At 40.7% G+C, this 13,458-nt stretch overlaps 1 protein-coding gene across 1 annotated transcript in view; it reads right to left on the bottom strand.

Moving 5' to 3' along the window:
- PRUNE2 (prune homolog 2 with BCH domain) overlaps nucleotides 1-13,458 on the bottom strand; it is a 377,810-nt gene that overhangs the window by 308,335 nt on the left and 56,017 nt on the right. The window contains exon 3 of the mRNA XM_063456533.1: nucleotides 3,437-3,639. Within this exon, the coding sequence (XP_063312603.1) occupies nucleotides 3,437-3,639 (203 nt within the window). The remainder of the gene's footprint in view (nucleotides 1-3,436; nucleotides 3,640-13,458) is intronic.

The following is a 13,458-nucleotide window of genomic DNA, read 5'->3' as shown; positions in this document are numbered from 1 at the left end:
TAGATAGATAGATAAATAGATAGATTGATAGATAGATAGAGCAATAGGCTGTACTCTCTAGGTAATTTGGATTTAACATTCTCTATTGGCAGCCTAAAGATAAGATAAGAAAGGTTGTATAGGGAGAGGTATTAGCAGTAGAAAGAGGGAAGTGCTCATGCCATTGTACAGAACACTGGTGAGACCTCACTTGGAGTACTGTACACAGTACTGGAGACCGTATCTTAAGAAGGATATTGATACCTTAGAGAGAGTTCAAAGAAGGGCTACTAAATTGGTTCATGGATTGCAGGATAAAACTTACCAGGAAAGGTTAAAGGATCTTAACATGTATAGCTTGGAGGAAAGACGAGACAGGGGGGATATGATAGAAACATTTAAATACATAAAGGGAATCATCACAGTAAAGGAGGAGACTATATTTAAAAGAAGGAAAACTACCACAACAAGAGGACATAGTCTTAAATTAGAGGGACAAAGGTAATAAAGATAATATCAGGAAGTATTACTTTACTGAGAGGGTAGTGGATGCATGGAATAGCCTTCCAGCTGAAGTGGTAGAGGTTAACACAGTAAAGGAGTTTAAGCATGCATGGGATAGGCATAAGGCTATCCTAACTATAAGATAAGGCCAGGGACTAATGAAAGTATTTAGAAAACTGGGCAGACTAGATGGGAGGAATGGTTCTTATCTGCTGTCACATTCTATGTTTCTATGTTTCTATGAAAGCAAAGTATAAGGACACCTGCACTTTTCATCAACATAATTTCAAGCATGACTTGTATTCATACTGCTGTGTTACATAAACAGCTGGAACAGCAAGAAACCAGAATTAGCTAAACTACTGAATGAAATTAATAGAAAGCAGTGCACTATACTCTAGGGAACAACAACATTACTCTGTTTATTTTTTTAAATGGTAAGATTGTGATTTTGTTTTTGATGACAGTGTGTTTTTAAGACTGGCAATAATAATTAACACATTGTTTCATAAACAACTAACATCCCTTTAAGGTCATTTAGAGCTCTCAAAGATGTGTTTTGGAATAGTATTGCCTATTAACCCCTTCTGAAAGAAGGACGTGCTATGCCATCCTACAAAAGGAGGGCTTTAATGCCGCAGAATGGCATAGCATGCCCTAATGATTGGGTCCTCTCACTGGCTCGGATACTCACCCTCTGTGGCAATCATAATGGGAGGGAATTCCTATCAATACAAAAAGAATAAAAAAGACTGGACATAACCCATTTGGAATACCCTGGGTTGTTTCATTTTCCAAATGGTATGCCATGATGGGGTCATTTTCATTCATTGGCTGCCATACGGTCTCAAAGACAGCATTGGCCCAGCAAACTAATCTGGAAGATTTCAATGTGTAAAAATTGAAAAGGGGACTCCTGTTCAATGTCTCTGTGTGGCACTGGGGGACTGGACTCAGCCTGGCATCACCTGGGCTTCTCCCTTCGACCTTATGTTATTTAAACTCTGAGCTGTTTGGTTGTTTTTTCTTTTTGACTTGCTTATTATTTATTTTTTTGCCTCATCCCATGCCCAGTGGTAATTAATAACCTCTTACACATAGCATGTACAGTGTCCTACAAACCCTAGGGTAGCTAGTTAAAGTTGCAGTTTATTATAGCAGGCATGTCCTGCACCTGATAGGCAACATACCTGTAGTATTATCGCATACTTTGGTAGGAATAGAAGCCTCAGATGACACACTGTAGTTTTTTTTAAAAATGTGCAGCGCACTGTGCAATAATCGGCCACCACTAAGGGGATGTTCCTTTACATTAAGCCCATTTTGACATACATCATAGATGATACCATGTTGACGCATACTGTGCATGTTTTTGCCTATTGTTGAATCGGATACCATGTCGGAGAATGGGTCCTGTCTCGCATCCCTTCACTCATAATTTGACTAGACATGCACTTCAGTGTAGTATAATTGAATGCCTTGCAACTTCCATGCCCTGCTTTATATCGTACCTAGCCTATGACAATCTTACTTAACCTCTTCCTAACTAAAAAAAATTGTGCAAGTACTAACGATACCTCAATGTTACAAATGTTTAAAAAAAAAGCATGAGGACTTCCGTTGGGGTACCCCATTTTCACATCACCCCCTCCTACTCACATCACCCCCCTTCTTCTCACATCACCCCCCTCCTTCTCACATCACCCCCCCTCCTTCTCACATCACCCCCTCCCTCTCACATCACCCCCTCCCTCTCACATTACCCCCCTCACATCACCCCGACTCTCACCATCACCTCCCTCTCACTCTCACCATCACCCCTCCCCCCCCCACCAGACACATAGGGTCTCAGACAAAAACGCAAACTTTCTCACAGAGACGTACATTCACATACAAGGATACTCTCTGTCAGACACACTCTCAGGTACATACACAGGTAAACTGTGCATCAATGTGTATATGTGACACTTTTTTGTTAGTGGGGCCTCATGTTTGAGTTTCGCCTAAGGCCTCATAAAGTCTAGAGCCGCCTCTGGGATGTAATATTAAGTTGAGACAGGACAGAATGTTTCAATAGTACTTAAACGTTCATAGGGATTTAAGATTGTGCACAGCAAATTTAAATTATTATTTTTTTTTATGTATATATTAGTGCTAAGTTTTAGCGCAGGTATTTTTTTATTCTCTTTATATTTTAGGTATGGGGATTGTGCCTAAAATGAATTTGTATAACAAATTGCTGTGCGTGTATGTAAATGTAAATCACTGGGTATGTTATATATCATCTTATCTTTTTTTTTATTATTACAACATTTTACACAGGATTGGCAGTGGTTTATAGAAATATTTTAGAAGAATAAATGAGAGAATATTATCATTTATAGGAGGGCTAGAAAGGTCTTATAAAGTATTTGTACTCTAAAAGCAAGCCAGAGGTAAGGTCACTATGTAAACAATCTACATGTGTATGTTTTGATACCTAAAGTAATCTGTCAAACCATTTACAAACATGTTTATACTTACCTTGTTACATCATGATTCTGCACTTTTTCCAGTCTAAACTGGCCTGATAGAGAAGAAAGTCATATTTCACTGGAACTCTCAGCCAATGAATACTGTTTAAACATGATATGTGTTGCTATGATAATGCAGATATATGAACCTCTGCTTTAACAGACCAATTCAGACAGACTACTGCTGTAGTGGTTATGGTGACTAGAGTGTCCCATTAATGAATATCCCAAATAGTATCTCACATCTCTGCTAACACCTCTTATTTGACCACATCTCCCACCATCCTAGCCCATGTGAAGTGTAAACCACTTAGGTCTACTTTGATGGTGGAATAAGGTCACTTTAAATATTCCATGAAACCTATTGAAAACCCTACATTATTTTGAGAAGTGAATGCAGAAACAGTGTTTCTTGAATGAAATCATTGCCATGCATGTACCTTGCCATTGTGCTGAAATTAACAAGTGTTATTGACAATCGGCCTTCATCATTCAAGGACTGCAGATTGATTTCATCTCTGAAGATAAGGAATGATTCTGGAATGTCCAGTTCCCCCAATATAAATCTTGTCTCACTGTAGAAGTTGAACTCCACTCTTGATATATTTAGAACTGGTAGGCATAGAATGTTAGGAGAAGTGATCTGAAAAGTAGAGAATTCATCCTAATTTCAGTATTCATGGATACAACAGGCACATGCAGTATATATTTGTGATAAGCCTTCACGAAAATGTTGTTGATGACAAGCTGGCAGAGAATAATATATAATTTATATGCTGCAGAATGTATTACAGTTTCAAATTTAAGAATATATGTATAAAATTGCAAACAGTGTAATTCACTAAAGTGCTAACTGCCTGGACATCATGAGGGCTGATCTAGCTTAAAATTCTATGTATAATATCAGCTACGGGTCCCAAGTCCAAGGGCTGGCCAGGACTTGGGATTATGCACAAATGTTCCTCACTGAGCCTCTACTCTCACCCTTCACGTGTTGCAGAATTTGTGTAATGGCTCACAATTATATATTAAATCAACTAACTATAATTGTCAGTACATTTTTTTTATTTTCTTCCACATATTTCAATGATCCTTACAAGTGGTGTTTGCATATCAGTGGAGGAATAGCTGCACGGTGTGGATTTGGGTAAAATAAGTGCATGAGACCTGGGATCACAGTAGAAAAGAAGAGATATTTACGCACCATTGGACTGAGCTCAAATTGCATTTATATCAAGGGATGTATTTTGGCTGTTAAACAAGGACTGCATATTGTTGAATTGGAGAACCCCTGCAGTGACAGTAGCATTTCTGATTTAGATTGCCCATTCTAGGTCTGGATAGCAAACCTTTAGCAGAGTCAAGCAGAAAGATTCCTTGTATTAGGCCTAAACTAGATTCACAAGAAGTCATTCTGAAATTGTGGTTCCCATGATATTTCTGGGAAATCATTATTCAACAACATATTTTGAGAAATAGTCAAGTTTAGTACCATTACCAGAGTAGAATATGGAATATTCTTATATAAATATAAAATATTGCCTTAACTGTGTAGGTATGGAAGCACAAGGAATTTGTATACCTAGGCCTAGCCTGTGTTCCTCCAGCCTCTATGTGACTGCGTGACTCCTTTTGGGTACACTACATAAAAGTGCAGCATGAATGCATGAATAAATGTTGTCATGTTACACAGAGAAACATTTTCAGGTTATTTCAGTCCATGTATAAGTGCTTCAGCAGTACTCTGTTAATTGAGAGGCTTTCTTTTTTTTCTTTTTTCTTTTTTTTTCTGTGCATGAGTTAATATAACAAGCTTTTATGCCATGCCCCAACAGCAGTAGCATGTTTCAGCATAGACAGAGTATAACAGTTGTGGCATATAAAATAGATGCACTTTTTTTTTTTGTATGATGGTTATCAAGAGAAAACAAGCTTAGTATAAGAATTTTAGTATGCGTTTGTTGCAGTAGCGTCTAGCTGACATTTTGCTTAAATGCAGGTACATGGGTAAGAAACAAATTAAAAAATGAACTGAATCTCAGCATGTGTGTCACAAGGATGAATGTGGGATATCGAGAGTATACAGTAGCATGTCATATTACAGAAGGGCACATCTACACTAGTGGCACGAGTTGAAGAAGCATGGCTAGGTGTAAGGGAAATCAGAGCTACCAGCTAAACGTACTGACATGTTATTACATGCCTACAATTATAGTGTAAGCAGGCTGGGGCCTGGGGCCGACCTCTTGTAGAAGAGTATATTTCACGCTAACACATTAAGGATCATGGTACAAAAAGCTATGCAAGAGAGTGCACATAGTTAAAACATTAGTTAACACGAAACTTGGTCTGCGATTTTCTGCAGTGGGGAGAACAGTAACCAGAGACTGCTTAGCAGCACCAGCGGTAGTAGGGCTGCGTAGTTGGTAAGTCCAGAGTCCCCCTATGCCCAGATTTGGGAGGCATTTTATGGGAACATGGTAGGCACTGCCCAAAGTGGCACAGTATGAACAGGACATGATAATCCTCAGTCCAGCATTCAAACAGGTTTGGTCAGTTATTACATTAGAACATCATTAGAACATTAGCATTAACTTTACTCAGAGACAACACTTTGCCATAATGTAATCGCTTTGTCCGTCAGGGCTAGCTAAGCGCCCAGTGGCAACAACTGCACCTTAGGGATATCCCGCCGGTGGGTGCCTTGTTCTTGCCTCTTTTTGTATGAAAGCAGCCGGTTGCAGAGTGTCAAGACAGGAGCTGTGCAAGATGTAAGTCTCGTAATCCCTGGGTAGGTCAGAGTCTGTGGGACGTGGTGCCGGCTTTCCGAGGCTGTAAGAGCTGTACAGTCATCCCATGCCCGTGCGGGGTTGTTGCCTCAGGCTGGTGTGCAGGGCGGCATGCAAGTTGTTAAGGCTGTGTTGTTAAGGAAGGGGTATTTTCGTTAGGCCATCGAATGCTCCAGCCCCTCTCACCGTCTCCAGCCTGGGTCGTAGCGGGGCCATTGTCTCCGCTGGAGGGATCCGCCGTCGTGTGGCTGTGAGGCGTGATTTTCGGGGTCTCGGGCGGCGGTAGGACCTCCTCTTGCTGGGTCTGTAGGTTGGTGTACTTAGCCTCTTAGATCTAAGCCAGGGAGTGGGTCGCCGAGCCAGCGTTCTGTCCGGAGGTTGTGCCTTGGGATCGGGTGTAGTCAGACGTCGACTCCTTGCCTCCACTCTCCTCCAGAACTGCTGGCAGATCTCATCAAATGCCGTTAGGAATTTGGTTTCCCATTCTCGGGCGGCCGGCCCCTCACCACTCATAGCGAGATTTTCAGCGGCCATCTTGAACCTCGTGGGATCTGCTGTCGTTAGGTGAGTTTTGCTTGTCACATTGTAGACCGGGATAACCCCCGCCGGTCCGTGGGGGGGGAACGGGTACCTTGCTCGAGCATCCCTGTTGGTTGCCGCAGCGGGAGAGCGGCCGTCTCTCCCACTCTAGCCAGGCTTGCAGGCCGCAGATGTCGCGTGTGTGAGGCTGACCCGAAAAGCATCGTGTTTGGCATGAATGTGTAGCTTGCGTTGTCCCCTGGTGTCCGGTGGCTGGTTTCAAGTCAATAAGTGCTTGTTTTAGACGAGAATAAGTAAGAAACCGCCACCCAGAGCAGGAGCTGCGGTAATGTGTAACTGCTCCGCTCCGAGATCAGGCCCCGCCCCCATTGAGAGGCTTTCTTGGCCACATCTTGAGAATTATGCCAGTGATGAAAATGTATGGGTTGTATATATAATTAAATCACATGATTTAATCAAGGTATTTTTGGCTTTCTCTCTATTTTCCAATGATATATAGAGATCTAGATATTATTATTGCACAACTCATATCTTCAACCTCGAAAAGATAAAAGTTGTGTTTGCCAGGAATTGAACCTTCTGCTGGAGCCCAATCGACTGAGTCATATATGAAGACATTATGCAGCCAAAATGAAATATAGCATGTGTATTATATCATATTCTGCTTGTTACTTCCAGTCTGCCCTTAAAAGTAGTGTAATTTATATATCTTGTGCTGAATGAAACTCAACTATATATGTATCTCTTGTGATGAATGAAAAACAGCATAAAGTGCCGAGGAATATGTTGGTGTTTTATAAATAAAAGTATTCATTAGTAGACTTGTGCATGGCACAAAACTTTATTTTTTCCTAAACTGATTTATTCAATTTCTGTTTCAGTAAAGGAAACTCCTTTACCTAAACAGAAATTGAATAATTTTTGACAATTTGACTGAGATAAATTTCGGCCACCATTGGAGGTAACTAAAAGACCTCCATTTGTTTTAAAAATACATAGGGATAAAGGATAGAGCGCAAGTAACATGTTTTCTTTGGTTTTTACTATGTATTGGGGCTGATGTGTACTGTAGTCATTGCAGCCGCCCAGTAGTGATGGGAGTTGAGCGCAGGACTTTTCTTTCTGCATTTGTATCCAATTTTTGTATTACTCAGCCTTGTTACAATGCAGCCGCCCATCCCATGTGTTCCCTATTAAGGGTTAATAATGTATAGGGGTGTATATAAAAAAATACCCCTTTCTGTCTCATTAGAGATTTTTGCCAGAGGCTCAAGGAAGCAAGGTGAATGGTTAGAGTTAGGACCCACCTAGGGGGGTCTGCCTTGATGTGGCAGGTGGGCTCAATCCTCTCATGGCCATTGGAGGTAACTAAAAGACCTCCATTTGTTTTAAAAATACATAGGGATAAAGGATAGAGCGCAAGTAACATGTTTTCTTTGGTTTTTACAAAATCATTTCTATTTGGTTGAACCAAAAATACTATTTGGATGAACCAAAATGTAAGTAAAAGTAGCCAATCAGTGTACTGCAAAATATATACGTAATGTAATTATTATTATATTAGGTACATTTTCATGCCATTTGGTTAAAAGACAAAGAAACATATTGATGGGGAAAAGGAGTATATTATTACTTTTTTACTGCTCCTCTACTTCTCATTTGAACTGTGAATAAAATCCATATTTAATTGCTGTCCACTAACCATAAACATTTTATTTCCATCAATCATCTTTTTCTTTTTTTTTTGGTGACACAGGCGGAACTTTGAATCATGAAACAAATTAAAAGGGTTATCTATTGTCATGTATTTTCTTTGTTTTGTAAGTCATCCATATAGAGTTTTGTAATTACAGAATTCAGACGAATGGCCAATCACCCAAAATTCAGACAAATTGCAATTAGTTTGACACCGAATGCAGAAGTTTATAAACTAGTGGTCACCTGATGAACTGATAAAGAGCATACATATCCCGATTGAGAAAGCCCATTAAATCTCGGACAGAGGAGAGCCTGTGGACTATTATAACGAGCACTTTATTCCTATTTGTTTTTAATTGTTTTTGATTGTAAATACATGTTTGAAAAGTCATTCTGGCCTCTACATTTAAGGTTGTGTCCCCTTTTTTAGGCACATTAGCTGTTATATCAAGAGCCAGGTTCCTTGGGCTTTTGTTAAGGTGAGCAATTACCTGTATAAATTAAATGTTTTGATATTGTATTTGGAGATACACAATATACTTATAAAATGAATGTTTGATAAACAGCTAGAGTGCTATTTGTAAAACCATGAATTGCAAAGAATTGCTAAGGTAATTGAAAATAAAGGCCCAAATAGTAAACAAGGCAACATTTGACTAAAGTACGCTTACATGTTTGATTTTGTCTGTCAGTGCTTTATAATACCTGGCTAAATGCGTAAACGTGCACATGCATGTCCATTGTTGGAAAAATATATAATATATGATTTTGAACTTAATTTCAGTGTGGGAAGTCAATTAATGCTGGAGACACAATTAAAGATTTGTTTCTATAAATGTGTTTTGTGTGTGCTCAAGATACATAGTTCAAATTCCATGCAAAGTAGAGTTTGTTTTTATTTGACCATTCTAAAAATATACCTAAATAACACAAAAACATCAACAAATAAGAATTTTACAATGTGTAATCTAATGATTGGGGATCAAGTTTGCACGTGATTCTGAAAGAGTAACAAGCCAACATTCACACACATACAACGCTGCAACGATGGGAAAACTGTAGATCTATAGCTGACAAAGTATTGTCAGAATTGTACATCACTTGCGATTTACCTTTTGGCCTCCCCTGCTCTGTTAGAAGAGCCCAACAATTTTTTTTTGCACCAGTACCCTCCTACTTTAAGGAGTGAGGTCTAAGAATGCATTTGGGAAAAAAAATCAGATTACACATACACAAAAATACAATCGCACACAAATATATTTATTCAGAAAAAAAGGAAACATTCATCTGGATATCATACAAATTACACCAAAGTCAATACCAAGCATCTCAAACTCCGGCCTGACTACATCTCACATGACTAGGGTCATATATTGCATTTAAAAGATTCTGGGAATATTAGGGTATTCAGTTCTTGTGAGGAGGTAGAGTTTAAAATGCCATTTCTATGCCACAAAAGGAGAAAGGATCACACTCAATTCCTAAAAATCATAAAGTGCTTTAACTGGAGCAGGACCAGCAAATCCTTAGCACACAACATATCTAAGAAAAGGCTTCAGGCACTCACAGAGTTCTTCTTTGATATATCACTATCTTTATACCAAACCATCTCGAGAGCATATAAAAATTATGAAACCAACACCAGTTTCCCTCTATCTTAAGTTATATGTGCTTTCTTAAGAAATATGTTTTTTTATGAGTAGCCATTTTAATAGAGATGCAAAATATTGCAGTATTAGTGACACATACAATTCAAACCAGTGTTGTAATACAGAGGTTAAAGCAACAAAAGACAGATTATATACAACTCAAATTCAGTCACCATAACTGGATACACAAAATGTAGCACATGTGCACTGATGAGAATTAAGTGTACACAATTTTTAGGAATAATTTGAGATAACTAAATAGTGTACTTTAATGAATAATGTATTTTTCACTTTGCTTGTATTCATGAAAACAAGCTTACCAATAACAAATAATTTAATATCTTTTTAAATGAAAAAGCAAATAGATGCAGGCAAATGGATCATTCACACGTTAGACCACAAAAAAGAGATTGTTGTGTAAATGAAGTTAAAAGGATTGAGTACAGTGTAAATCATCAGTTCCTGATTTACAGCACACCAACAGTCCAGGTTTTCACGTTGGAACAGAAGTGAGAAATGCTGAAATCCTCGTTTTGTTGGTGTGCCTAGAGGACTTGGGAAACAGTGTGTAGATAGATCAACAGGACCTTTTAAAAGAAGCTTTGGTGATTAAAATTGATTCATACATAAAAACAGTGAGCGCTGGATGAATAGACTGTCATAAAAAGTGCAGAGTATCTGGAGGCTCTGATCTTGGTAGTAATCTGAAATGTGCATCCCGTGATGCAACTATGCAACATAGATCACCTAATGATGCATTAAGTCAAATGTGTAGTGCAAGATTACTGTGATGCAGGGTTTTACTAAAAAAAGGAACAGTTATTTAAACCCAGAAGCCACAAGCTATATCACAGGATATAAGTGTCAAATTATAGTTATCAATGGTTCTTGTACGATATGTAGTTATTAAATCAGCTTTTTTGTGGATTTTTTTTATTTCGCATGTAACAGGCCTGTTTTTATGCTGCACTCTATATATTGAGCTATGGGACATACCAATCTCATTTTCTGGGTGTTTATTTTGTCCTCTGCTATACTTTATTTAATTTATAACTGTACTCCACTCATGTTACTTGTTTTTCTCCTTTTATTAGACAATGAGTATATACCAGAAATGATTCACATAAGAATATGTCCAGTTATAACAAACTATATCTGAATATGTATAAATGAAATTGGGCACGGCTGACATCTTCAAAAAAGATGTAATTATGATGTATATATGAATGTAGCTTCCCTTCTCATTTTTTGTTTTTTTGCTGGGGATTTGAATTTTGTAGTTTGCACTGAGCTGTATTTGTTTAATTTTGTTTTTATTTTCATAAGTGTAATTTGAAAAAAATGAGTACAAATTAATTAGCTGAATCTGCCCAACGTGCAGTTAGAAATGTGATTGCAAGTTTTGTTGTGGTTCACTGTTAAATGAAGACACAGTTGATGCAGACTGTTGTTTTCAAGATCTGACCATGCAAAGTTTGATATGCAAAGGTATCTCAAGAATATTTGGAATGGATCACTAAGTGAGGTATTTTATCATTATTAAAGGGTTTGTCCAAACCATGACCACTTCACTGATTTAAAGTGGTCATAGTGCATAGAGTCTGTATGAGTATCATGCTGTCAACAGATGACCAACGGCAGCACATCCCCTCCTCTTAGTTTAAGTCCTACCCTAAGTATCCCCCCACCCCAGTGAGGAGAAGCAGTTTCACCAGAGGTGAATTGAGTTGCAGGGAGAACATAGCCTTGGTATGGAAGTCCCTCCCTTCCTTTCTTACTCACTCACTTACTTACGCACTCCTTCACTATTTTGGATTGCAGTAACCCTTTACTTATTTCCAGTGGTTGATGAGGACATGTTCACATTTCAAAGTACTAAAGCAGTCCAAAAACCAAAGGGGGGGGGGGGGGGGGGGCAGAGCCTGACTGCAAGGCAGGGCAGACGCACACTTCAAGAGCTCCTGCTATAACTCGACGAAAACGCATTAAAAAGGCCTAAATTCAGGGCTCATTTACCAATACCTGGAAGCACTGGCACCCAGGGGACTCCGGGAAAGCAACATTAAATGCATCACAAGCACCTTTACCGACAATAGCCCGAGAGCCCTGCTGCGGCCTGCTGGCACCTGGACAGGGGAGAGGTGGCCGACCTCCTGAAGTTCCGGCTCGACCGGCGGACCCACAGCACTCTGACCCCCCCCCCCCCCGAACCGGTGGGGGATATCCCAGTCCACTCAAGGTGGAAGGATGAGCACCTCAGGGGAACCGGAGAGTGAGGGCACTGCACGACAGGGAACCCGTGGCGTGACCAAGATGGCCGCCACGTGGAATACCAAGCCCGATGACCCGGACACTCCCTGGGAGGATCTATTTGAGGCCAGGTTTAATGCCATCTGCCACAACTTCTGGCTCCGCATGGCCCAACGAGCAACAGCTAAAACCTGCCTTTACACTGTGCAGAAGCCTACCCCGAAGAAGCATCCCCGCGAGCACAACAAGCAGAGAAGGAGACGGCATGAGAGCGGGCCGCACCAAGGCACCGCATGCAGAGCTACCACTGCTGTCCGCCCTCAGGGCTGACCTGGGAAGACGGCCAACCGGAGATTATCTCCAAGGCACCGACCACAACGCCCGAAGCCCGACCGTCGCTGGTGGCGGCAGAACACCCGGGCTTCCAGAGGCGCCCGACAAAGGGGAGACCCGGCCCCAAGAGGCACCCGAGTCTGTGGAACGCTGATGCAGGCCTTTCCAGCACCCGGGGACCGGAGGGCGGTTTCTCAACAGAGACACCATAACGCCCGCTGAGGGAGGTCCCAACTACGAGGTCCCTTCGCACTCCGCATGGGCATCGGCTGACAGGGGACTCATCGACCTGCAGGACCAGCTCACAGACACTTTTGACCGTGAGACATAATGTACACAGATCACCGACCGCACTACTCACGTTGCAGACAAACCCTGCATGTCCGCTACGGCAATATGATGGACTAGAGACTGCCATGACACACTTAAGGGCCTATTAAAACTCACTGTACAGTATTACTAATAGTATACAGCAGGCCTGACGTTTTTGAATAGATCTACTTAGACCCGCAGACCACAGCTTAGGAATCCTCACTCATGCATGGTACACGCGACCACATAGCCTATTTGACTCCTATACTGTCACAATGTACACAGGGTCTGCCCTGGGGATGCTAACACTTAACTTGTCTAGGGCTATTGCCCCACCTCCGGCTAACCCACACACTACCGCCATATATTTCATACCTTCTAACCCATCAAGCCTGTTGACCATCATCCTTTTATTTACACAACCTAAGCTGTGCTGACACTGCCCTCCAATGGTTACACATCGTTACATAGCATAGCAAATTGTTATCAGCTTGCCTAGCATGTTTAGTACATATAAAAATGAGACAGATCTCCAGGAATTTAGAAACTGAATATATGTTTTCTAATTTAGCGTATGCACTAATTCCTTTGCTTCACGACTGAAAGGTTCAGATCTGTATTAAGCCTGCGCTTACGATGCTTTGTTACTTTTACTACTGATCACTCAACTTGTTAGTATAACTGTGCTACACTCTATTACTATAAAATGAGGCTGACACTCATAGGAAATGCTTTCTTGCGTTGTCTTGTTCCCACTCTGTACAAATTATGCATTCCCTACCAGGGCTGCCATCAGAAATTTTGGGGCCCCTGACACAGCTCAAGGTCTGGGCCCCCCGGCGCCTGCACCCGAGTCCCCCCCCCCGAGTCCGCCCACAGGGATGCAGTGTC

Source organism: Pelobates fuscus, chromosome 5 (assembly GCF_036172605.1).
Source record: "Pelobates fuscus isolate aPelFus1 chromosome 5, aPelFus1.pri, whole genome shotgun sequence".
NCBI classification, from domain to species: domain Eukaryota; kingdom Metazoa; phylum Chordata; class Amphibia; order Anura; family Pelobatidae; genus Pelobates; species Pelobates fuscus.
This window is presented reverse-complemented; position numbering and strand designations above follow the sequence as displayed.